Source organism: Fulmarus glacialis, unplaced genomic scaffold (genome assembly GCF_000690835.1).
Source record: "Fulmarus glacialis isolate BGI_N327 unplaced genomic scaffold, ASM69083v1 scaffold8579, whole genome shotgun sequence".
In the NCBI taxonomy this organism is placed as follows: Eukaryota; Metazoa; Chordata; class Aves; order Procellariiformes; family Procellariidae; genus Fulmarus; species Fulmarus glacialis.
In genome coordinates, this window is record NW_009235179.1 from 29856 (window position 1) to 55564 (window position 25709).

Below are 25709 nucleotides of genomic sequence, written 5' to 3' on the forward strand. Positions count from 1 at the left end.
CATTACAGCTAACCACAAAAAGAAGTTCTTGGCTCCTGCAAAATAACTCTCACCTATTCTTTCAAAAATCTGCAAAACGTGTGGCAGGCTGCCTAAACCCAGGGGTGCTGGGCTCACATTTACTTGAGTTTGTGGCTTGCTGCTCCTCTTTTTGTACAGCTCAGTTACTCATCTTCAGTGTCAGCTATGCTGGATGTTAGGGTCAAAAGATACTGATATATATTACTGGCCAGAAAGGAGTTTAACAAACTGGATCCCTCCTGGCTTCGTGTATTTTGATGAAACCAGGAGACCCATCACTGTGAATGATTTTTTTTTTCTCTCTCAAAAAAAAGTCAATCCCACCTAATGCAAAAAAGTGAGTGGATGGACTAAACCAACCTCCAACACCTGCAGAGCTTCTCTTTGTAGAGCTGCAACTCCTGCTTCTAAGTTATAAAGTCACTGCTCTTCTGTGCCCTTCATCTCCAGGTAGTCATCTGCCTATGTTTTGTATCCCAGAAAGCAAAGGCTCATGCTTTGAAGGCAATGTTGGCACATCCCTGACTGGTATGCAATTCCCCCAGTGGAAAAGACCCAGCTCTGGCTTGTACGTGTGCGCTGAAAGTTGCACACACAGACCCAGCTCAGAAAAAAACCTCTGCTGATACCTTAAAACCCTCTGTAATGTCTTACCTGAAGAAACTGGGAATGCATATGTAAATACACGTATTTTTAAAGAACAAGTTGAGGGCTGCAAGCACGGTAGCATGAGCATAAAGCAATTCAACACGAGGCTGCAATGCTGCTGCAGGTAGAAGGATGCGAGCTGGCAGTCCCTTCGGGCAGCCTTGCCTCTGCCAGAGATCAGTTTCCATGGTTGCAGGAGCCAGGACTCTCACAAAGATTCACTAAAAATAAAATAAATTGTGACACAGACAATTCCTGAACTGTGTGAGCACTGACATTGCCAGAGACAGACTGTCTTTGTGTTTTGTTTCCCTTCAGGCTGCAAAAGAGACCCAACAGACAACTAATACCAAAGTGAGTAGGATGATTCAAGTTATCTGTATGAATAATGCAGTCAAAGGGTAATTATTCTTGCTGTCGTTTCATTCTCAGAGATACTGTTTTAATTTCTTAATCAATTAATCATCTTTGTTATGAAGGGTGGGTTGCTGTGTAATTTGCTTCCTCTGTTCAAGATATTACTTCATCTGAAAGGACAGGGCAATGCAGCTCATGAGCTGCGCCTTGTTGCTTGGCGTGTCCTGTGCTGTGGTGGTCCACTGCACGCTTACCGCTTGTACCAGGCGGTGCCTGAATGTGCTGCGAGTATCTTGTCCTTCACACGTTTCCAATAGCCCATGTGTTCCTGTTTCTTTCCAGAGCACTGAACAGCAGCCTGTTACCTCTGTAAAATCAGACAAAAATGTCCCTTCCTCTCAAGAGCCGCAGACAACTAAGCAGAATACAAAAGCCCCCGAGCCTGCAGCCCAACAGCAGGCAGCGGCCACCGAAGCCCCCAAAGAGGTGACGAAGGAGAAAGCATCATCTGCTCCCATGCCACTGAGCAAGCTCTTTTGGAAAAAGGTATGTCTGGATTTCGGAGCTGGTCCATCCCACGGCTCCACCTTCACACAGTGTCTAGAGCTCTTGCTAAGCATAGAGATACAGTAAAGCAGTCAAATCTGCAAAATTGAGCACATCCCACATGCTAAATGCATGAGGGGCATAAATGATATACGCAGTTACAAATGCATACATGAGCTTTGGGTGGTCACATATACATGCGGCTAATAATGGCAGTTAGACTCCTGCAGAACAATCTTATAAAACTGTAGTCTTTTAAACCTGTCTGTACTATTTTTGAATTATATTATGGAAGAATGAATATTACTCTGTCAATTCAACATGTTTGTTAAAAATCCTACAGAGATTATAGTATTCTTTACTAAATTATATCATTAATAGAGATATAGCTAGAAAAACATATTTCATTTTTGAGAATTGTTTGATTTAATTCTAAATGTCTGAAAACCTGGAATCTGGTCGGTTTATTCTTACTCAATAGAAAAAGCTTCATACCAGAGTGGATCAGTCTTTAAGTTTTGGGGATTGAGGTCGATTGCTTGGGAAGACATATTTTTCCTCAGGTTAAATATTTAACTAAAATTAGGACTAACGTTGAAAACGTGGTTCCTGTTTCCATGATTCTCAGTGGTTTATAAGCTGAAGGCTTATTCTTTTCTCATTTCATTTAAGAGAAGAGCTGTATTAAACTTTACTGAATCACTGTATGTTGAATAACTGCTTTCCTGGGCTTCTGTTCAAGTTCAAATCCCAGAAATGAAATGCTTCCAAACACACAGATGCTGACTGAGCAGCTAGTCCTGCAGCTTCTTTAGCTGTATTTTCCCTACTGGGCAGCGATACTGGAGATACAGTTTGAGTATGTTACTCATATTAAAAAAAAAAAAGGTGTTTAGATATTTACAGAGTAAACATGCTTGAAAATAATCTAAGCTTGAAACATTTGTTACTTGGGACTTAATTTCCTGTGGAACTGGGCGAATCAGGTACTTGGAATGAGAGGAAAGTTGTGAAGGAGAAGGAGGTTTTTAGTATAGTTATTGCTACGGAAACCTCCTCCTCTGAGTAGCCTGGCTTATTTAAAAACAGAGATGGGAAGCAGGATGTATGCTGAGCGTCAGGACAAAATAAGAAAATAGGCCTTCTGGCAAATGATTGTATGCCATTTCAGTGTAAAACCGAGTAATAAATCCGGTCTGAAGTTCAGTATTTTCATAATGAAGTAACAAGGCCTTTTGTGTTTGAAAAAGAAAAAGCGTGTAAGAAGGGAGCATTTTCTTGCAGAAAAATACTGAAAATCAGTCCTGTGGAGGAGCAATTAGTGGTGATGGTTTAAAAAAAAATCTGATTAGTTTGGGTTACTCTTTCAAAATGACATTTTGAAATCTTACCAAAACCTTATGTAGTTATAGAAATTTTACTGCTTTTTATAATGTAGGTTCTGCCCACAGTGAACACCAGCTCCCCATATCTCATAGCTAAGGTAAACCAGGTCTAGGTACCCACCCTGTGTCTTTCTAACCTTACAACAATCTTCACTGAAGTCCTGGGATCTCAAACATCTCAGGGGTATAAACCTTGTACCAAAATTCTGTCTTTCACTTCTGTTTGTTCATAATGTTGGGTTTAATTTATCCTACATCATCATTAAAATAAAGCTGCTTGAATCAGTGAGTGGAAAGTGTAGAGAACTCCCTACCACTCCAAGCAGGTTTTGGTTGCTACCAAAAATATTAAGGGCTAGTTAAATCATTTACTCAAATGCACTGAACTACAATAGTATGTGAAATCTGACTTTTAACTTTGTAAAATGAGGCTATTTCTGTCTAGTTAGAACTTCTTGGGTCTGGAATCGTCCTGAGACCAAATGTTTTTGCAAGTTTCCTGGAGTAAATTTCGGTAGTGGAGAACTGAATTTGATCCTAAGGATTTAAAAAAAAAAAAAAAATCTGCCTGCTTGAACATTGAATCTTCGCCTATAAAAGGCTGATGTTGCTTTACTGGATTTTCTTGACAGAGAATAGTATTATATTTCTTTTGATGAAAGACCTTGGTGACCCAGTCAGCTTGAAACTAAAAAAAAAAGGAGGATAGTTGTAAGAAAAAAAAAAAGTCCTTAGCCTCAAACTCAGCTTGGTTCAAGGATTCTGTCTTTTTTCCTGCGGTGATTTTATCTTTCTTTCTGGCACCTTTAATGTACTGCACTTTTGCTAGGATAGAGAATCGAAGCTAGCAACTGTTCCAAATAAATGTATAATTTAGTTATGTGTAGTTTTTCTTTTGAACTAACAAATAGGAACCACAACACTCAATAGATCCAGGATTCAGATTCTCTCTTTCCAGGCAGTCTCTCAAATATCTATCTTCTGATGAGCTTTTACTTCAAAGTAAAGCTAATGAAGTGCCTGTCAACATGTTGCAGTTAATGCCACTGCTCTGACTACAGCCGAATAAATATGTAAAAGAAAAAGAAAAAAAAATCCTTATTCAACTCCTCAGATGGAAACCACTTTGACTGTGTTTGCCCCATTTCCTGATCAGTCTGCACAAGAGTTTTCATAACTGTTACCCAAATGTTTGTCGTACTAGCTTTTTTTTTTTGCAAGTACTAAGAAATATTAATAGAAAATCACAGTTACTAATTTCACACATTTGTGTTCAAAACCTGCTTTTTCAAGACCTTGTAGATATCTGATCAGGGCAGAGAAAAACATGACGCTTTGTTTATGTCCAATCGAAACATGCCAGTAAATGATGGAGGAAAGTGATTGAGGAAGTATTATTTAGACTGCTCTGTGAATTTTCTTTAAAAGCAGATTTTTTTAAAAAATAGAATTTTAAGCTGTTGCAATTCTGTTGCTATACAAACACAAAAACCATGCCCGTTCTACTGAGGGGTATTTATGCACTGATAATAGAAACAGCAAACTGGTTAACTATTAAGTGAAGCAGAATAACACCTTTTGTTGCTGAGCCTGCAACCATAATCTGCCATAGGAAAGCAAAGATAAATATTTGGGTGGAGTGTGCGAGATAAAAATTAAAATTACTGAGGACTTATCAAGTTTCCATATATTCCAGGATGGGAGCAGTTTACCACCTATCAGGCAGCAGAGAAGGAGGTTCTGGCCATTTTTTGCTGGGTAAATGGATGAAGAAACCTTAACGAGAATTCCCCCTAGTTGAGGGAATGCGGAGGACAATAAGCAATGGGCTTTTGGGGACCATTTCACAACCTGACTGCTGGCATAGGTGCCATCCCTACAGCAGGGAGGGCCCTTAACCTCCTCCATAATAATAAATAATAAATAAAACCAATAGGACTTGTGAGTCAGAACCCTGTTCCTGGGCTGTTTACAGACCGGTGTGGTTTAACTGTAAGCTGACAGGGTTAATACTAATTGGTTAATAGTCTGAGCTGTTATAGCTCATACCTGCTGAGTGGCACCTTCAGGCAGCAGCTGTAGGTCACAGGGGGCTTCGGGGCGGAGGTCCGAGAGCGCGTTGATGGCTAAAGCTGAGCTACCTTAACTCTGCAGCAACCTCTGTCGTCTTTGCATTGGCAAAGGAGGGCAGGGAGGTGGGTTAAAGTCTCTCTGACCCTCTCTGCTTCCTGCCTGTGAGTCTGCGAGCGGCAGGAACAGATCTCGAGCATGACTGCTCTTTTAAGTGGAAATTTCTTGAGCAAAAGGTCATCTCTCATATATATGTTGTTAAGATAAAAGAAAAGCTGCTTCATGAAGTATGACCCAGGAAAAACAGAAGAACTGTTCCTTGAGTCTAATGAAATGCAGTGGAGAGTGCCAGTTCAGACTCTAGCACAAGATCAAAGCAGGGTATAGTGTTTACCTCAATTTTGAGGAAAGATGCAGCAGGCAAAAGGAAAACTCCTGTCAAAGTTATCCAGGTCACAAAATAAGTTACACTCTCATAAGGCAACAGTTTGTATGGTCAGGAACCTAGATAAGAAAATGGTGTAGTAATAGTTGCCCCAAAACAGGAACCAGAAGAAGACTCAGAGTAGACACAAACTTTCCACCATAACTGTTTTAAGCAAGCTTATTACTAGGAGAAAACTAGGGACACCATCATTTAAGAGATGGAAGAATGCTTCCCAAACATAGCGACAGAAAGTACCTAGTAAAAAGTAAAATACTCTCCGTGGTGCATAGCAATAGCTGCTGACTTAGGTTGAATTTATTACAATTTGTGTCTAAGGAAACTGGAGGCAGAATTTGGACCTATGAATCTAGCAACCTCAGTTGATGCAATTTATAGGTATAAGGTGATAACTTACATTTATGGGAACACTTATACATTAAAGACTCATGAAGTTGATAGAGCTGGGCTGTTTGCAAATTATTATTACATCCAAATGGCAGTTTTGTCACAAAACTTGATATAATTTTTGTCTTTCTCCCAGGTGACGTAAAGTAGTAACTTAGCCCATTGCTCTAAAGAACTGTTTAGGTTTATGTAACATCAGTCAAAGTTTATTGACTTTTTATTTTTGTCAAGCTCTTCCTATTACACTTTCAATTCCTGCCAGAAACACCTTGGCGGTTTTCTTGAATGCACAAATGGAAATTTTTCTTCCAGCTTCTTAGGGGAAACAGGAACAGAAATTAAAAACTCTGTTCTTAAAAATATGTCAGGAAACCTTTTTAGCTGAAAGGGGGTTTCCCTTCTACTGAAAGACCATGCACAGGCAATCTCTGCATCTCTGAAGTACACCATCAGGCTCCAAGAATCTGCACCTTGATCAGTCTTACTTGAGAGGATTTTGTGATGTCTCTGGGGTTTCCTTTTGTCCCAGCATATCTGAATACCCTGACCTGATTGCACGGAAGTTGTGGAACCTCCAGCCTTGGAGATACTAAAAGCTCAACTTGACAAGTTCCTCAGCAACTTTGAGCAGGAGGTTGGACTAGGCCTCCAGAGATATCTCTGAGATCACAAAATCGTAAAAGAAAATCTTCAACATCAGTTAATTCAGTCTTACTGAGGGAGATGGGTATACAAGAATGATTCCTGGAGATAATTACAATAAATTTATCATAAATTTTTAAATAGCAAGCCTAAGATCTCAAACAAGATAACCTTTCACTTCTGCAGCAACTTTGATATGCCTAATAGTACCAAATTAAAGTAACTGCATACGTATGTTGGATATCTAAGTTAAAAAAAAAAAAGTAAAAATAAGGTATTCTAAAACAGGATTTAAACTTTCCTAAAGCCTCCTATGGAATCCATCAAGAAATGTACAAAAAGTCACTGATGTAAACAAATCAATCTCTCTGAATAGTTGACTATCACTTGGCTCTTTTCTTTATTTAAATAGACAGTGCTTTTCAGAGTTTGGCGTCTCGCCCCAGGATGCATTTGTTATCAGTAGTGACGCTAATGCCATTGCATAGACATAGCTTGAGAGACAAAACTCATTTGGGTTGCAGCTGTAACAGCGTAGCAGTAATGTGATCCCAAACTGTAATCTTTGAATGATGAGCTCCCAGAAGCTAGGTTGCTGCTTTATTGAGCCACTGTTTCAACTCATGCAATGAATCATTTCCTTCAAGCAAATAGATGGTGAATTGATTATATGTATATGTGAATAGGCAGAAATATAGATTAAAATTATTATAGATTGATTATCTCAAAAATGTTCATAAATATAAATTAAATCTACAATTCCATGGGGAAGCGGGCTGTGCTGCAGTCATCTCAGGCAGCAGGGGACAAGGAATATTTATTCCCTCATCATTCTTCTCCCCCTTACCCCACCCCCAAAATGCTTGATTCTTCCACAAAAGAGGAATAAAAAACAAAGCAAAATCTCTCATGCTGCTGTAGAAGTCCATGGCAAGTCCCCATCTTGCATGTGGGGTCCCCCCACCTCAAAAATAATATGACAGAACTAAAAGGTAAAACACTGAGAGAAAAATGCATAAGTATATTGAATGGCTTCTGTATCAAGAACTACATAAATTAGGATTTTTTTTTTCTCAGAAAGGAGTTGGCAGAAAAGGAGATGACAGTAGCATACAGAATGACTACTGTAACATAAAAGGTGAACAGGAAAGATCAGTCATTGCTCAAAATAAAAGCAGTAGAGAGTGTCAAATGAAATAATTTAGTAACAAACAAAAAGAGAGTACTTTTTTAAAAAAGCATACTTTAGCTGTAGAATACTTTGCCACATAATGCTGCTGTATATCAATACAGAAATTGTTTAGCTAAATTTCTGTAGGAAAAAATCCATCAAGGGCTATTAAACTAAAGATACTACATGGGAATCGTAGAGTTGAAGACAATTGGAAAAGTATTTGAGGAGACAGCCATTTTTGCACTCTGAATCAGGATCTGGGACTGCAGAGAATCTTTGGCGTTATCTTTAAATTGTTCTCGTGTTCATGTGGCTAAAATTAATTTGGTCAAAATAACTATGAGTATGGATTACATTTGAGTTCCTGTAAGTACACGTAAAAATGGTGAAATACAAGTAATTGAGACTGACTTACAGCAGTTCTTTCCTATAGTAACCATAGTATACATTTCAGCTGTAACTATGCTGTTTTTTTAAGCAGCATGTGTTGAAATGCCCATACCTAGGGTACCTGCATCCATTTGATTCAGTATTGGAGGCTGAGGGTGCAACTTATCCTGCTTTTATAAGTTCTGTACCTTTCTGCAATAAGCTGCAGAATGATAAAGGGCTTGCTTCAGGTCAAATTACCTGGTTATTAGCATAATAGCTTCTTTTTATGGCAGAAAGGAAGATACTTCTTTATACAATTACAGTGGGATGGGAATTAATTAGTAGTTCTTGAGGGCACAGAAGAATGTTATTTACCAGGGCAGAACAGTCAGCTAAGGAAATGCATGTTCAGCCTCCTGCCAGCTGTGCCTCCACCTCCTACAGCAGAAATGTGCCTCCTGTTCACGTATTCTGCGCTGCACAGGTCTTGTTGTTCAGTTAAACACATTGAGCATTCCCAGGATAGCCTTGAGAAGGCTGTGGAATGAGACATGCAGGAGATTAATCAATAAATCTTGTGGGGATCCATATTTCAGAGGAATTTACAAACCACATGCCTCTGGTTGGAGTACTATTATAATAAAGGAACTTTCCAGTAATTCACAAAAGCTCAGTGGGACCCAAAATCCTTCTATAAAGGCAATGTTGCTGAGTACCCAGCAGCTTTTCTTGAATTCAAATGAGGGTCATCACTATCAAAGAGGGTGATTGTGACCCATGGGATTAAGTGAAGTAATAGATGAGCTACTTAACTACCTTGTACCTCAAGAAGTCATTTATGTCTTTGCAACTGGGAGGAGGAGCTAGTGCTGCAAATGTGACCAGCCTGAGAACGCTGTGGCTGGGACATTGCACTTCTGTATTTCACTCTCTAAGAAGGGTGTTAAACAGAGTTTTAACAATTGGTAAAGTCCATGGTGTGTTTTAATTACTTAATCCTATTCTTTCTTTTGTGTGCAAACTCCTGGGTATGATCTTTCTCATTTTTACTGGTTTTACCTGAGTGCCATCTACTCATGGCGTGTACTACTGTAAGTGATTTTGTTTAAGTTCTCTTTTTAACTCATAATCAAAGATAAATTATTGTGTTTGGGAACTGGTACTGCAATTTAAGAAAGACTTTTCTTCAGTTTAAACAAACCCTTAAAACCCCACCAGTTTAAATACTTTTTTGAATTGGGATTAATCAAATTCCTGAAGAAATCTGTACAGATACAGTGATGCTGAGAATGCTTTCATGCCACGTTTGTTCATGATGTACCAACTTACTGTACTGCTGAAGCACTTTGTAACATCTTTTAAAAAACCTAATTAAGTCTGAATGTTTTTTCCACTTTCTTAATATTTGCCAAAAATAACCCCAGAACGCATTGGAAGAAGCAGAGGTCGTAAGCAACGAAAAAGCAGACGCGTCTTTAGAAGCTGTGGCTCCCGACAGAGATGAGGGCAAGAGCCCAGGAGCTGCAGAAGTGAAACCCAGAAGAGAGGAAAGTAAAACCCCCAAAGCAAACCTGAGGAAGTTTTTTAAGCTGGTAAGCAAAATGCTGAATTTCAAGAGTTGAGAGTGATGTGTTCATTGCAAGGCTGGGGTGATAATTCTTGAAAAATCTGTTGAAAATAACGGTCTGTAAGAGCGCGGGGTGGAGGGATGCGCACCCCCGCAGGTGTGCGGCTGGGGGCCTCCTGCCCCGCGCCGCGCGTCCCCCCGCGCATTTCGCGTTCTGCATCTCCCTCTCGTGGCTCCTCCAGGAACAGCCCCGGGGCTGCCACAGCCCCACGCACTCCCGGCTCCGTGGGCTACGCCTTGGCCCTTTTTTTGCCCCGCCGAGGTGGCACGGGGCAGTTCGAGGGGCTTGATCCAGCGGTCGTGATTGCCACCGAGGAAGCCTTCAGCTTCACAAACGGCTTCCAGTGGATGATGTGAGACCCGGGCAGATGCTCCTAGGGGAAACCATCCACTATCTGCCACGGCAGCATCAAACGTCCCTGCACTGCACCATTGTTAAGGCCTGTGCTTGCTTCAGGGAGTCATATTTTTAGCAGTGAAACTTTTTTTGGCAGCTTTTGTAGGTTTGCTAAACTGTCATGTAAAAGGATAAAGTTGCTGCTTCACAGATGTTATACATTAGATGGGGAAAAGAAAGGCACAAAGTAGAATCTAATCCTCCTCCCCAGAAGAAGACTGGAGGGAAGAAGGAAACCACAGAGGTGATGATGTGGCTGGTATCATCTTGTGGTTATAGGTATGAAGAGCTATCCTGATGGATTTGTGTACAAACAACAGCCAGACAGTATTCCTCAAAAAAGTCCAGAAAAGTGGCCAGGAAAATAATCCAAGTCTAGAACTAACACTTCTCTGATTAAAATCGTAGCAGGCCTTGAGGGTTTATATAGCAGTTGATCTATCTTGGCAAGGTTTGCAAATGTGTATGGAAGATTTCTATTTTTAATCAATGCTGTTTTATTTTCAGGCAGCTACATGGTGTGGGTGTCAGAGTAGCTTATACATTAAAATGTGATAAACATAGTTTCTTGTAACACAATGTAATAAATAGCCCAGGTTGGCCGAACTGTCTGCTCTCAGTTACATCCTGGTACATACAGCTGTGAACAGTCACGTTGTCAACAGTTAAAATTCATGAGGCAGAACCTAGAAGGTACAAGCAACACCCCAAATACTGATTTATTTTTTTTTATTTCCAAAAGATTACAGTGTTTCTTTTATTTTCAGTTGTTTATTACCCCCAGCCCAAACCACGATGGCTGCATTTACTTTTTCTTCTTCAGAGTTACTTTACTACATAGCTACTCTGGTGTATTTGAGGTTCTAAGCTAAAATTCTTACTATCAGCCAAGAATTGTGCACCCAACGGGCCTTTAATTCCAAACAACACTTTACAAAATTAGTCAGTTCAGAAAAATCTCAGCCTTATTCCTAAATCCAAGGGGACTTGTGGTCATCCTGCATAGAGGCTCATCACCGTTGCACATGCTAGGCATGCAGAAGGTGACTCAGGATCAATGCATATCAAACACTGATGTCTGTGGCAACCATGGCTTCAAATCATGTTACCCTAGCAAAAAAAAAAGCACCGATTAAAAAATAAAGCTGTTCCACACCCATCTTAGTCACCATGGAAGAAAACAGAGCTGTGTTAAAAGCAGCAGATGTAACACTGCTCTAGTCAGAGCAGGGGTTTAATCCAGATTTTGGCCTAGAAAGACAGAACTAGTATGTAGGCAAACATCTACCCATGGGAAACAGAATTGTATTAACTGTGTAACTGGTTTTGCAGCTTTTGAAACCTTTTAGTATTCATCTGCTCTACTTTTGGCTATCGATTTCCAAACAGATCGTGGATTATTTTAATATATTTATTGTCCTTGAAGTATGTCACAGGCTGTTTCCTCTGTATAACTTTTGGATTACTGGATCACTGCCGTGCTGTTGCGTACAATCGGAGCTATATAGCTGCCCTACAGCTTCGTGCCAACTGGTCAGTCAGTAGTTCTGATTCCTAAGGCTGACAGAAGGATTTTAAGCCGCTGCTAAACAACTAGCTTCTGTAAAGCTTTTGAACTAGTGGTGAGTGCTGAAAATGCATAAAATGCTTAAGACTCCAACACAGGCTTGATTTTCTCACAAGGAAAAGTGGGAGAAGCTCCAGTACTGTGGGGCTGAGATGAGTACTGTAGAAACATCTAATAGCGCCCTTTTGCTCAGAATAGCTACACTGGCAGACTGTGTACTGGAAGGTATAATTTCCATTCAGAAAAGGTCTATTTCTACTGTATTTTTCTCTTGAAGACTGGCTACCCTACAGTAACAGCCATAAAGTGGAGGAATTCCCGAGCCAGCTTTGCAATAGCTAGCTCACGTCCTGGTAGCAGCGTAATTCTGGCAATGTGGAGCTCAGAGCAGAGTAATTTGCGCATTTTGGGGGGCTGCCATTTGCAGCCTCCGCAGTCCTCATGCTAATGTCATTAGTCTGCTGTTCATACTAATGGTAGTTAATTTAAAACTAACTCAGATATATGAGATTTTATACTGCAGCTCTGGCCACAGCATGAACGTACATTTGAGGAGCACAGCAAAGGGCCTGACATCAGACCATCCCCTTGTGCTTTCTACCTGTGTGAGGAACTCAATCCTTAACACCTCTTACCTGAAGCACTGGGGATAAAATGATGTCTTCACGCGGCTGCATCTGTTCAACCCCTTTCACTTGCAAATCTGGACAAACCTCAGCCAATGCTTAAATGTACCTTGTGGTGTTCCACCTCCCACAGGTGACACTGGGGCAGGAGGCTCCTGGAGGTGTGGGAAATGCCTTGAAGTAGCATCAGAGCCTGTACAAACCGTGCTATCCAGGTGATGCAGGTCACTGACTCACCCAGCAGGTCCTCTTGGAGCACTCCTCCTGCCTGGCTGCAGATGGAGTGAGCCATGAGTTCTCATAAGATAGGATCTTAACAAGCGCAGGTACTTACGGTCTCTGAAACAAACTGTGCTTGTCAGTGGGAAAGAATGTGGCAGGACTTCCTCGATTAAAACCCAGGCTTCTGTTTACTGATATGCTTTATTGTTTAGTCTCCATGCTGGCAATAGATGGATTATTGCCCTGGCTGCTGAAAGAGATTGACTTTCAATTTTACATTAATATGATTGTCTACTGGGTTTCTCTTCTGCTGATGATCCCAAGGTATTCTGATAACATCCACAGTTATGTCACACAGGTCAATCACCCAGGTGTCTAAGAAAAGGTAGCTTATCTTCTTCTTAGGAGTCAAGACTGGGACTCAGAAATTAAGCTTAATTCTACTTCAGTCTATCTTGAGTCTCAGAGATGCAAGTCAGTTATTCTCCATGTGCCTCAGTTTTGACATATTCTGCTCACAGAGCACAAGCTCAGGCCGATAGCAAGTAGACACTTAGATCCATAGCATTATAATTACCACTGTTGACACAGGGATAGCCATTGCGAGAACTAGGAGTAATTGTTCTGGAAAAGGTGGTGTGTGTCTCGAAGACTGCCTGCTGACTTGCTCAGTACAGATGTCCCTTCTTGTTTGTGATGAATTGTTTGCAATTGCAAAGGTCACAACAGTCATTGCTGTGGTTAAAATGGGAGAGGGTTAACTAAAGCTATAAAAGCTATTGGGAAATTAGAGAAAGATAAAGTATTAGTTTGAAGTATTTAGATTCAATGAGAGATGAAGAAATACCACTGCTCTTCTATCTAAATAAGCCACACCTACATGAATGTGAAATCTTGTGCTTCCAATTGAAAGTCACTCATGCCTCACTAATCAAAATCAAATAGCTATCTTATTATTTACAGGGTGGGATACAGCAGACCCAATGCAGGTGTCTAGACAGAAATGGCTACACCTGAGCTAGTCACCCCAGGTTCCCTTTAAAGGCACTGAGTAGGGGCGAGCGGGTCTGAGGGCCCCTTAGGATCTAGGACATGTCAGATGATGTGAGCCCTGAAAGTTCCTGCTTTTCTCCACAGAATATAAACAGATGCAAAGCTAGGTAAGATAAATCCTTTCAAAATGGTTGTGGAGATAAGGGTGTAAAATGGCATTTTTTAATCAGAATGAGCAGAATTACCAACTGTAAACTGAGGCTGTAGCCTTTGTCCACAGCTGGGAAGTTGACTGGCAGCACGGTTGGTCTGAGATAGCGTTGAGTATGGTCTCTGCAAATAAAACATCCTATTTCTGGATTAATGAAGATGCTCCCAAAAAGAATATATCTTTCTGGAATAACAAAAAAGATTCTTTCCAAATTGTCTGCAGTGTCTGTGCTGGCCTACTTCCCCACGTAAATAAACTTTTACATAATAAGTAGCATTTGGAATCAAGAATAACTAACTATTTTATGTTGTCCCACCTTAACTTTCCTTCGTTATTCATGAAAATGTAGCAAGTCTATTGCCTGTCCCCACCCTCCTCCATTTAAAGATATGCTGATCCACCCTTATTGCCGCAGAAAGCCAAAAACCCTTTCAGGAAGCTTGCAGCAGCAGCAATCCTAAATGACCGAAGGCAAGGATAAGAGGTCAGCAGTGCTCTAGAGAGAAACCCTTGTGATCATTACGTATATGTTTCACTGAAGGCAAGAAGGAACTTTGTCTAGGCAAAGACCTCAAGGTTTTTATTCTGTTATTTATGTTCTGGTAAAAAAAAAAAAAAAAGAGATGGATTACTAAAGGTTGGCTTAACCAGGGTTGGAGGTTTTTTCTGTTGCGTGGTTTGGTTTTTTTTTTTTGGACAAAAAGGTAATGAAGTGGTTGCTGTTATAGCATAAACTTTTTTTTCCTGAAGGCATTTAAAGACTTACTGAAATAGAAATGCAAACTAGATCTTATCACAATACATCTTCATACACTCTGGACTGAGTTTCTATCCTGTAATGTTAAGACAGACCGCACTGTGCTTCCTCCCCTCCATTTCTGCAACCTCTTACATAGATAAAGAGTCACGAGCATAAACATGCAAGAGACTGAGCCGTGGCATGTTCCAGAAAGACTTTTTCCCACAGTTTGTGACAAGTAATGAATTGTCACGGAGTGGTTTAGTTTTCTATCATGCTGCTGCTACATATTGATTTTTTGTGGGTTTATAGGAAAATCAGAGACTGAAATAGGTCCTTGCAATAACACCATACATAGGATCAAGCTGATACTGTTGTGCTTCAAGTAACAAATCTACAAGCTGCAGAAAACCACAAATCCGCCTGATCTATCTTTAGAACAAAAGTCACATCCTTTCATTGTTTTCATTGAACTTATGCAATGAAAAATGACATTTAAATTTGGGTGCATTGAAATTCTGGAGTTTATTTTATGCTTTACTGCTAAGCTCTGTGGCTTATATAGTACCCAAGAGAATACCATGTTGAACCCTCTAACATGCTTTTTAATTAAACATGTACATACCATTCCTTTTGTTTCTTTTATACTACTAATTGTAACTTAACCTTAATCTAATTGATACAAATCTTGTAATATTTACCCATTAAGCTAGTTTTGTCAAACACGTTTTTCTCATTTTTAGATCTGGATAGAAACAGGAGATTGTACCTTAAAAACATATTTCAGAGTCAAGGTTTGCTCTGAATGACCTGCCTGTGCTACAGCCTCAGGGTCTGCTCTGATTCCTGGCTGGGAAGAGTGGGCACCAAGAAGGGCCATTACTTAGATGTATATAGAGAGAAGGCATAAACTGGAAAGCAAAAATTGCAAAAAATGGATGCTGATGGTAAAATATAAAAATATATCCATATAAAGCTGAGTGGGTTTTAATTATTCACAGGATATGCACTTAGTATGATCGTTAAATAGAAAGCAAGTCCCACTAAATCTTATGAGGCAGATTCGTCTCTGAAAAGCAAGCAAAAGCTCTTCCCTAGAAAACTACAGTGGCAGGGCTGATAGCACTGTCTCATTTACTGGCCGATACGACCTCTGGTCCGCTGTGACCTCATTCATATTTTTCAGGCCTTAATGGGAAAATTAACTTGCAAGAGAAAATCACTTCACATAGAAAAGAACTAGCAAAAATCTGCCTTGGAGGTGGGGGTATTTCAAAATGTTGGTAGAGTTTCTGAAATGTCTGGTCTTGTTTTAGTGTTCTAAAGAGTATCCTTAAATTAAACCTTGCATTTTTTGATTCATGTGTGTTTTCATATTGAATTAATGCCTCAAACAGGAACCCAGCTAGAAGTCCTATAATCCTTTGTTATTTTAGTCAGTCAAGGGTGATGGAGGGACAACCAGTTCAGAAGAGGTAAATGGCCCAAGCCCCAGTCACCAAGTAAGTGCCTGGATTTTTCCATCTTTTGGTGATGGGTTGTTGTCACCTACTTCCATACAACTCTAGCTGTTGAAATGTAAAAATCACTGAAAGAAAAGTGCTACATGCTCACTGGGCTTCATATATTTACGTATTTCTTTACTTGTCTATTTATTTTACCTATTCATACTATTAAACAAGATTTTAAAGGGTCACTATCAGATTTTTAAAAAATGCTTTTTTCCAGGTGTGTTCCTTTTCTTAAAATAATTAGTGTTTTATGTTCAATTTTATTCCTCTCTCTCTTGCTGCTATTTTACTTTCTGCATGTACCTTGGCTTAGGCAGTAAAACTAAATACACACAGCTAGAATAATTTTTACTTTGTTGATTTACTTTTCTGCTGAGGGAAAGGATCATTTAGGTGGAAACTCTATAGAAAAGAAATTAAAGTGAGAATGAAAACTGTTCATTGCAATTTAACAAAAGCTGTGAAAATATTTTTTCTTGTTCTGTTTTTGTTTCTTTCATTCTATGTTCATAAAAGCTAAACCAAAACTTTGTATGTGACTTTTACATTACATTCTTTATGGCTTTAAAAATGTTTCAGAAAAATTACGTTTTCGTTAGAAATACAGATACTGTTACTTTTTCTGAGAGTCAAACCATCATCTGTTGCAAGTCAAGACATCCAGAATAATTACATTCAGTAATGAGAGAGAAAACACAGGTTCTGTGTATAGACGTAGGGTTTCCTCGAACCTGAGAGCAAAACTGAAGTTGTATTGAAAACTGACCTTTCAGAATTTCCTTTTTTATTTCCTTTTTTAATTAATACTAAAATTATTTTCTCACTCTTGCTATTTTCATGATGTCCTATGATACTAATGTTAATCTTTATGAATTATTTCTCTAAAAGCATCCCAAATATAGAAGGTCTTGTCTTGTGACATTTATTCCTTATTCTATATGGCAGTTTTATTAAATGATCTGGGTGAGTAAAAGTCTGGATCTAATTTTTATTATTTTATTATTTTAATTAGTAGCCAGGTTTTTTTTTTTAATCAACTTAGTAGTCTTCATTCTTCTCTCACTTGCACGGGTGTAAATTAGCACAGTTTTATTACACAGAAGAGCTCAAGGAAGACTGTATCTGCTGTTGACTTTTTCCTTTTTTAGAATTTCTGTGAAATGATCTCCTTAAATTATGCTATCACATCTCTGGAATGCTGTGATTCTTCTTTGCTTTTCATCACTGCCATTCTGTATGCTACAGAAATGCATTAAGACACTGATCCAAAATCTGCGGAAATTTGGGGGTCTGCCTTTTGCGCTTAAAAAGCAGCCTTGGATTAAGGTCTCCTGTAACATGATGGGGAAAAATACTATCCTGTTAATCTTTTTTTTTTTTTCCAGTGGCACTGTTGAGAGAGTAAAAGCAATCTGTCAGGTGCAGATCACCCTTTAGAATAAGAAACGTTAACATGTTTCATTATTCATAGGCTTCACTTTGTATTTCCTGAGCTGCTCCCATCAATATAAAATATGCCAATTTCCGGCCTTTCAAGGGTAATATGAAACACCTCAAAGAGATTATCTGATTGGATTTTTTTTTCTTATTTTGCCTGGAAAATGTATTATGAATATTTTTTTAAAGTGTTTTGTTTGACTAACATCAAAGGCCCAAACCTGCTCACAGAAATAGTCCTGTTGCATCCAGTTTGGATTTGGCTGCAATACTGTAACTATGAGGCACCTACACAATCAAACACGTGTGGTGAGGAAGACTTGACTCTAATTTTACACCCACAGAACAAACCCACAGATTTCACAGAGTGTTAATAAAGGTTAGAAGTCGTTCTAGCACCTTTGAACTCAGACGTATCCAGTCTCATAACTGTATTTGGGGTGCTGTGGTTATTTTTGAATTGAATGTGCACATTTGCAACTGTACCAGAGAGAAACATTTCAAAAGCGAGCTAAGGCAAACAAGAGTAAGAAGGATCTTATCAAACTAACCGATGGGTTCAGCAACGGAGAGCTTCCCGTCTGGTAGTTAAAATGAGTCAGAAAGACAGACAGAATTAAATTTGGGGTTATGAAGTTCTGTTTGTGCTTGTGCTGGGAGAGCTCCTGCATCACTTGGGCACTCAGAAGTGCATCCAAGCAGGTCTCTCTCCTCAAGTGAGATGAACAAGGTGCAGGTAGCGTGTGGTGTCTGTGCAGCCCCAAACAACAGTTCTCCTGTACTCTGAGGTTATTCAGTTTGCTCTGATAAACTATTGACACTCAGATGGTGCCTGCCTGTGGTGTACGGGGCTGCTGATCACCTGCATCTCTAGGTTTCATGTGCTGTCTTCATCCATCTCCTGCAGAACTAGAGCAAAGACTAGCTTCGTGATTGTATTTAAATCTAAAAGCAGACAAATCCAGATGTAAGCAAATATATACCCAACATATGTCTGTCCTTTGGAAAAGGAAATAGTTAAATTAAAGCACATATTTTGTTGAGGACTTAAGCTAACTGGTCAAGACTGAATGTATTAAATGGTTGCAGGTTCTATAATTTAAATGTGGGGTTTTTTTAAGATTAGGTGGGGAAGAAAGGTGAATCAAGTGAAAAAGGCCAGTGGTAGTATTGCTACCTCTTCTCATTCTTGTTTCCCCAAAATTAGAGTGGCTTGAGGTTTTTTTTTTTAATAGATGTGAGAGGTGTATTTGCATTCTGTTTCTCTAGAGTTTCTGCTTTCAGGTTTTTCTCTGAAATCATGATGTCTAAAAATGTATTTGTTTTTAATGAAAGCTAAGCTTGTCATGTAAGTGTATAACCCTAAGCCTTTAGAAGAACACCAAATATTTCAAGACTAATGGTAAAATCCCCAAAGTTGGAAAAACTACACAGCATTAAGCTCTGGGCTGTGCCCTGAGGGCAGATGTAAGATTTCCAGCTTTTCAACATGGCAAATGTCTGTGCTATTTTAATTATTATGTTAATAAATAAGGCAACTTTTTTTTTCATAAGAAAAAAGAAAATCCCATTTGCAAACAGATCTCCTAGCAAAAACATATTTGCTACTCTACAAAGAGTGACAGTTTCATTGTCTTATCCTTTGTTTGCAAGATCTGATTTTTCTCCTGTGAACTTCAAACATATCCCGTACTTAGAGCTCTGAGTTTCAGAATCTTTTCCTTTACTATAAATCGGTGCTCTGTCGTTGCATTTGTCTTTGGAATATTTGCTATCTCTTCTTTTGCACTTGTATGTGAAATTTTCTATGATACTGTGGCCTTCCATAGCCAAACCCTATGTTGTTAATTTTTTCATAGTGTTGCAGTTTTATAGCGGAGGTTTTTTTATCCTTTGTTTTATGGTATCTTTTACTTCTTTTCTCTCCCAAACCTTTCCCTTGCACTTTTTGGGTGCTTTCACAGCCTGGGATGCAAGAGCTGGGGGAGTCTCAGTCGGCAGTGCATGCTTGTGACTCTCTGCATCTTTCCATGCATGTTCTCTGCCTCCTAAAACAGCTTCAGCGTAGACATATATGTAAATAAAGCAAGTCTATGCAGGGATGGTTTGATCTTGCAGTCTTTGCTCGTGTAAGTAATTCTACCGGCTCCCTGGGAGTCTTTAAGGCTGCAGGAGTTCATCCCAACTCTGTAAATGAAAACCTGTTGGACAGCAGGATTTTTCCCTGCCAGGTGGCCTTTCATTTTTTAATATATTTATAGATCTCCTTCTAAAATGTTTACATTTCACACTAAAAATAACCATTGTTTGAAACTGCTTTAGACATTAAACTCCACAGAGAGGCCAGTTGCCCCAGCTGAAAGTGAACCTGTGGGCCAAAAGAGCAAAGAGAGTTCAAAAGACAAGAAGTCTACAGTGGAGCTGAGCAAGCAGAAAGGCAGCAAACAGGAAACCAGGGAGCAGCCAGACTCCGGGGAGCAGCCAGCGGCCGAGACCGACTCCATCCAGAACGGAGGAGACGCTTCAAAGGAACCCTCCTTCAAGAAGACAGAGAAGAGGCAGTCACTTGGAGGATTTTTTAAGGGCCTTGTACGTTAACTTGGTCTTATCTTTTTAGTCATTTTCCAGCTGATTTAAGCACCCAGCCTGCAAGCTGTTAGCCATGTGAGAGTTGTGCTGCTTTTGAGACTGTTGCTCTTGCAACTTCACAAGCAGCTTGCAGGACTAAGGCCAAACAGCAGCAAGTTTTTGGGCAAAGGCAAGAAAACCTGGGCCTCAGGGTACTGATTCACAGGCAGGTACGGTTTACTATGGGAGAGCTATAATTGTTCCCACACCCCTGTTTTAGAGGTTCATGCCTTGGCTACAGGGATGACTCAACTGTTCCTGTAGCAGGTACTGAACCACCTACAAATTACAGTCTGTTTATTAAGGAAAAGTGGAGGCGGTGCCGGTTTTCCAGAGTAACCTGCCTGCTATGATGGTGGTTCAGCTGCTGCTTCAGAGCAGCTGGGACATCCCTGCAAGGGAAAAATCAAGGTAGACCACTGGGTGGGTGGCAGGCAGCATAGTGGTCATAAGTGCCTCATGTTAGCAATCACTTACAGACTAGTTAAAGCACACGCAAAAATACACGTGGTATTTTTTTCTTCCTGCATTTTTTGTTAAATCTTACCCTAAATTTGCTATGCCCCCTTCACTGAAATGTGAAATGTAGAAATGAAAGAATTCAGCATACTAAAACTCTGAGTTTCCATAATGCTTGGTGTTACCGATGCAACTAGTGGTTCCTCAGGGCACTAAATAGATGGAAACTTTTTTTTTCCCCCTTGTCCGTATTCAGGGGCCAATGTAGAAACAAAAGCACAGGTTAGACCTGGGACTGCCTCTTAAGCCTTGACAAGAGAACAGATTTCCATTGCTTTTTATAACTAAATTGGAAGGATGCAGTTTGCTCCTCTTTCCTCACATTGCCACAACAGCAATGAATCCACAGAGCTATGGGGTCATTTTTAACATCTTTTGGAAACCTTGTGTGTAAACTGAGCTTCATCACAAATTTCAAGTGATGCAAAGAACCTAGACAGATTTGACTGTTACCTGCAATGCTTCCTAGTGAATCTGGCTCCCCTGAGAGACATACAGCTTTTTTTTTGCTCCTCCCTACCTTACTTCTAAGGCTGTCAGGAAAGAAAAAGAGCTAGGCAATCTCCAGGTCTGAAAGAAGAAAAGTCAAGCAATATAGATTGAAATAGTAACACAGACTTGAAAATTAACCCTGTTAGGACACTGGGTTATAATGTTAGGCTGCCATGCAGACCAGTATGACTCATTAAGAGGCAGATGTTTTTCCACATCATAAGGAGTGTTTAATTTGCACACATTTCACAGAATTACTATGTATCCTACACAGGGCGATTTGCATTACATATTAGAAGGGGAATTAAGAAAAAAAGAAAAATAACTTTCCGCAGTATTGATTAGCAACAGTTCAGCCACTTCTGCTTTCTGTTTCACTCCATTGTTCTGGGGTAAAATCCTGGTCAACCATGAATCAGTGGGATTTTCCTGTAGTTTTAATGGAGCAAGGAAGTCCTGGAGCTCGCCTGGAGTAAATACCAACTTGCATTGGCTTCCCCTCATCTTGGCTCCCAGTGAAGTCTAGAGGAGAAATCTTTTTGCTTAGCACAATGTGAAAAAGCCAGGGCATTGTTTTATGTGTATCTGTGAATTATACTAGCTGATTGAAGTTACCAAATACATGTATGCCCATGTGCACTTTTCTTTCCTCACCCCCTTTGCCTCCAAATCCTGTATGAAATTTCCATTGTGCCCAACATCGGTGCATGTGTGTAACATCTGTTCCATGCTCACAAGCATGGTATGTAGGTGTCGCATCCTGCTTCTGGGTGTTGGCAACCTCCCCCCAGCAGTGAAATCAGGAGTTCTGTTACTTAAACCACTTAGATGATGGTAACAGATCTCTTACGTCAACTGGAGGGGAGGAAGACACCCACGTTTTTCTGGCATAGGTTACCTAGAAATGGGGCAAATGTTAACTACCTCTATTATTTCTGGAGATAATTGAGATTTGTTTTTCTGGTCTGGAGACTTGTTGAAATTAAGCACTGACAGCCCTCCTTTGTCAAAATTCTCACTGTAGCCACTGTGGGAGAAAGGGTTTGTCTGTTGACAATTGCACTTTATTTTGAATGGTGTCATTCATCCAAGCTGTATCCAAAAATCTTTCATAGAGTTTAACAATAGATACAAATTTAGAATTATTCCAGAAAGGGAGATATGAGGAAGTGCAAGCTATCAAGGAAACACGCTTTCAAATGCAAGTTCATGAAAGACACAGAGAGGCAGGAAAGATGTCTCTGATTCAAAAGGCAAAAAAAAGCTTTTTGATCAGGAAAGGAGATTGTGAAGAGGTAAAAAGACCACTTGGGGAAAAAAATGCAGAGTAAAGGTAGAGGAAGTAGAGATGTTCTGTGAGATATTTTTGCTTGCTGAAGTAGTATGCCAGACAGTTTGGCTGTATAGTTCCTTATCTTCTGTCGCAATTATAGAGGCCAATAGTATTCCTACAGCTTCCCTCTCCCATTAACGAAAGACGGCACTTAAAGAAAGTGAAGTTTTTGATAACAGTATAGCTGATTTGGTCAGTTTATTGTGCTTTTGAACTGGGCAGGGGTGGGGGGAAACAAACCCACAGCAATGAGGTCTGGGTATGGAAAACATCTCACAGAGAATGACTACTTCTTTTTGAATATCCCCAAGAAGATTACCCGCACCTAAGAAACCTAGTTCTGCAATGCTTCTAAAAAATAATCTACACATCTCCTAGGTGATCTTACTAAGTCCCGGGAGGGTGTAATCATTAATCTAAAAGTATTAGATCACACACAAACCAATGCCAGAATTTCCCTTTCAAGATACCAGCTCAAATATCTGGTAACAACTCAGCAGAAATATTAAGCTTTCTGCTGATAAAATGGAAGCAGGAGATATTTAAGAGGGGATCCAGCAGGCCTTACTTGCTCATGTAATCTGTGCCCACCAAGCTCCTCCTAAATTCTGGTGAGCCATTTCAATAGCAGCTATTTTAACACCACTCTCTCCTGAATCCATCGATTCCTCTGGGGAAGGGCACAGAGTAAGAGGATGTCATAGTGCAGGAATTGAGAACACTTCAGTTCAAGCATCTGCTCCCAGTTGGGCTAACAAACACTGAAACTTTTGATAGAAATGGAGCCACTTATGCAAGCAAATAGTGTTACAGCCCGGCTGCGTGGTTTTAGCACAGACGATAAGGTCCAGTGGCTGTTCCTATGGTAAAAGAGATTAATTTACAATGTAAAATGCAAAGGTATTTAGTGAGTCTTAGAAAGATTAGATTAGAGAGGGGAAAAAAAAAAACCCAAAAGATTAATGACACTGTTTCTGAGCTGGAATAACTCATACTGAAGTTGTCAGAAGCTGGGAGTGCTTAGCATGCGGAACCTATTCTGACCTATTCTGATCAGAGTATCTGGTACACTGACACAAACTTCTCCCGAGCACAAGCTGGAAAAAAAATATACTCTAATACCATGACATTCCTGCGTGCGCACTTTAAAGTGCTCTGCCCAAAATAATATACGCCAGCTTAGCTGTCACAAATGCAGGCAACTTCCACTGCACTGGAAGGGAGTATGTAAAGTGACTGAGAGCAAGACAGTGAGCCGGTGGTACCTGTGCTTCTGAATCTGAGGGCAGAGCTGGAATTTGTCCGTTAAAAGGGCAGGAACAAAGTTCTTTATTTCAGACTGGGCTTGGAAATTCCAGTTTAACAAGAATCATCAGCCAGTCTCCCTCAAAGCTTCCTGCTTTAATCAGCAATCACCTTGAAAATGGGTGCAGCAGGGAGACTGTAGTGTAAGAAAGTGACACTTCTGCAAATGTGCTAAATGAGTCCAAATGGGGATTATCTCAAACGAGCTCCCCCTCCTCTACTCCTCCCTCCACCCATTTATAGGAAGAATGGCAAATAGTATCATCTTGTTTCCTAGATCAGTCTGGAAATGGCTTAATATCTTCATGCATCAGGGTGGAACAGCTACAGTTGACAGACCCCATTACTCTTATAATGTGGGAAATCTTTTAACTAATGTGTGGGTTTTTAGGGTTGCTGGATAAATTTGGAATGACTAGCTCATTTGGTGTTGTTTGATGGGTATTAGAATCTATTACATTTTTTTATGTGTCTTCCATTTGCTGCTACATATAAGGGGCCAAAAAAATTTATTCTGTTCTAGAGGGTCTTCGAAACTCAACCTCGGTGTGAGCAGAAGCAAACCCATTGCAGCCAGCTGAGCTGCACAAGATTACCGTTAGTTTAAGACAGGGGATTCTTTTAGTCCATTGTGATTTTTGGCTGCTCTTTTTATACTTACATTTTTAAAGGTGAAAAGTTAAAAGTATATTAGTGAGGTGGAGTCTGATCAGTATAAAAACCCCACTCTTCTTACTTCCCTGAAAGGGATGAGGAAGTTGAGATCTTTCACTCTCCTGGTCTGACACAGAACAGTCCTATGGTGACCTGAAGTGATGAGTCAGGTTTCCAGCGTGCAACGTACTGTGTGAAAGGATAATTCGCAATGATTTTGCACAGTTCCTATTGTAGGGAAGGCACATAGCAGTCACCTTTCGCTTTGTCATGCTGTTTTTCTATTTAGCATCTAATGGTTTAGGCATCTGGCTACAAACAGGGTTGGCATCCTACACAATGTTAACAGTGACCTCTGAAACAGTGTTTGTAGATCCATTTTGCTGTCATGTTCTGAAGTTCTGATGGCTTCAAAGCCAGTAAAATTAGGTCAATGCATCTTCAACTAAAGCCAAGTTTTTATCAATTACTGGTCGAAAAGGTAGTTGGTATAGCTAGATCTATGCATTTCCTTCATCTAAGCTGGATTAGTGTCTTGAACTGGTTCCAAAACCAGAATTATATTTGTAGTGTAAAAAAGCTTTATCACCCTAACATTGTCAAATACCTGTCATGCATGAAAGTATTTAATGTTCCTTTAACTTAGGGCAGACCAAGGCTGGCTGTAATACACTATTAATCATGCTTGAAGGACTCTAGAATGGTTCCAGTGAACCGTTTAGGCCAGGGAAATTTTAGAGAAAGTTACGCCAAAACTCCAATACTACAAGTACACAGCAACACGTCTCTGATACGTTAGTCCAGTTTCTAAAGACAATTGCTTTCCATGCTGAGTGGGAAAATTATATTAAAATAACCACCACATTTAGGCAAAGTCACAGGCAGTAGCTTTCGGGGGTTGTCATGATGCAGATGGCGCTCATGCACTTATTAGATAAAAGGCAAATTAAGAAAAGCAGAGAGGTGAAATGAGTGGAAAATATCTGCTAGCAAAACTCTAACACATAATCCCAATCTTAACTGTTCTGAAATATTTGAAAATTTTTATAAATTTCTATATCTTATTCCACAGGGCTCCAAAAGGATGTCTGATGCGGAGGTGCAAACAGATCCAGTGTCTATCCTACCTGCTGGGAAATCCAAGTAATGAATACACGGGGCTGCTGAAGGATCAGCAGCTCTCTGTAAGCTCCCTTGCAGTAGAGATGACGCATTATTTTCCTTTACCTGGCTGTCATCAAATGCCTGAGGCTAAAGCAAACATTGGTGTATCATTTAAGGTATATCATTTACAGGGTTTGTTCATTAGATGTTAGAAAGCAACTCTAAAGATCATCAAGCAATGTGTAGTATATTTAAAGAAAGGTCATGTGGATGATTTTAAGTCTATAGAAGGTAGAG

At 39.9% G+C, this 25709-nt stretch overlaps 1 protein-coding gene across 1 annotated transcript in view; it reads left to right on the plus strand.

The window, feature by feature from the left end:
* BCAS1 (breast carcinoma amplified sequence 1) overlaps positions 1-25455 on the plus strand; it is a 49479-nt gene extending 24024 nt beyond the window's left edge. Inside the window, exons 7-12 of the mRNA XM_009585919.1 lie at positions 988-1023; positions 1369-1572; positions 9472-9639; positions 15866-15931; positions 19700-19966; positions 25381-25455. Of these exons, the coding sequence (XP_009584214.1) occupies positions 988-1023; positions 1369-1572; positions 9472-9639; positions 15866-15931; positions 19700-19966; positions 25381-25455 (816 nt within the window). The remainder of the gene's footprint in view (positions 1-987; positions 1024-1368; positions 1573-9471; positions 9640-15865; positions 15932-19699; positions 19967-25380) is intronic.
* Positions 25456-25709: the final 254 nt, after the last annotated feature.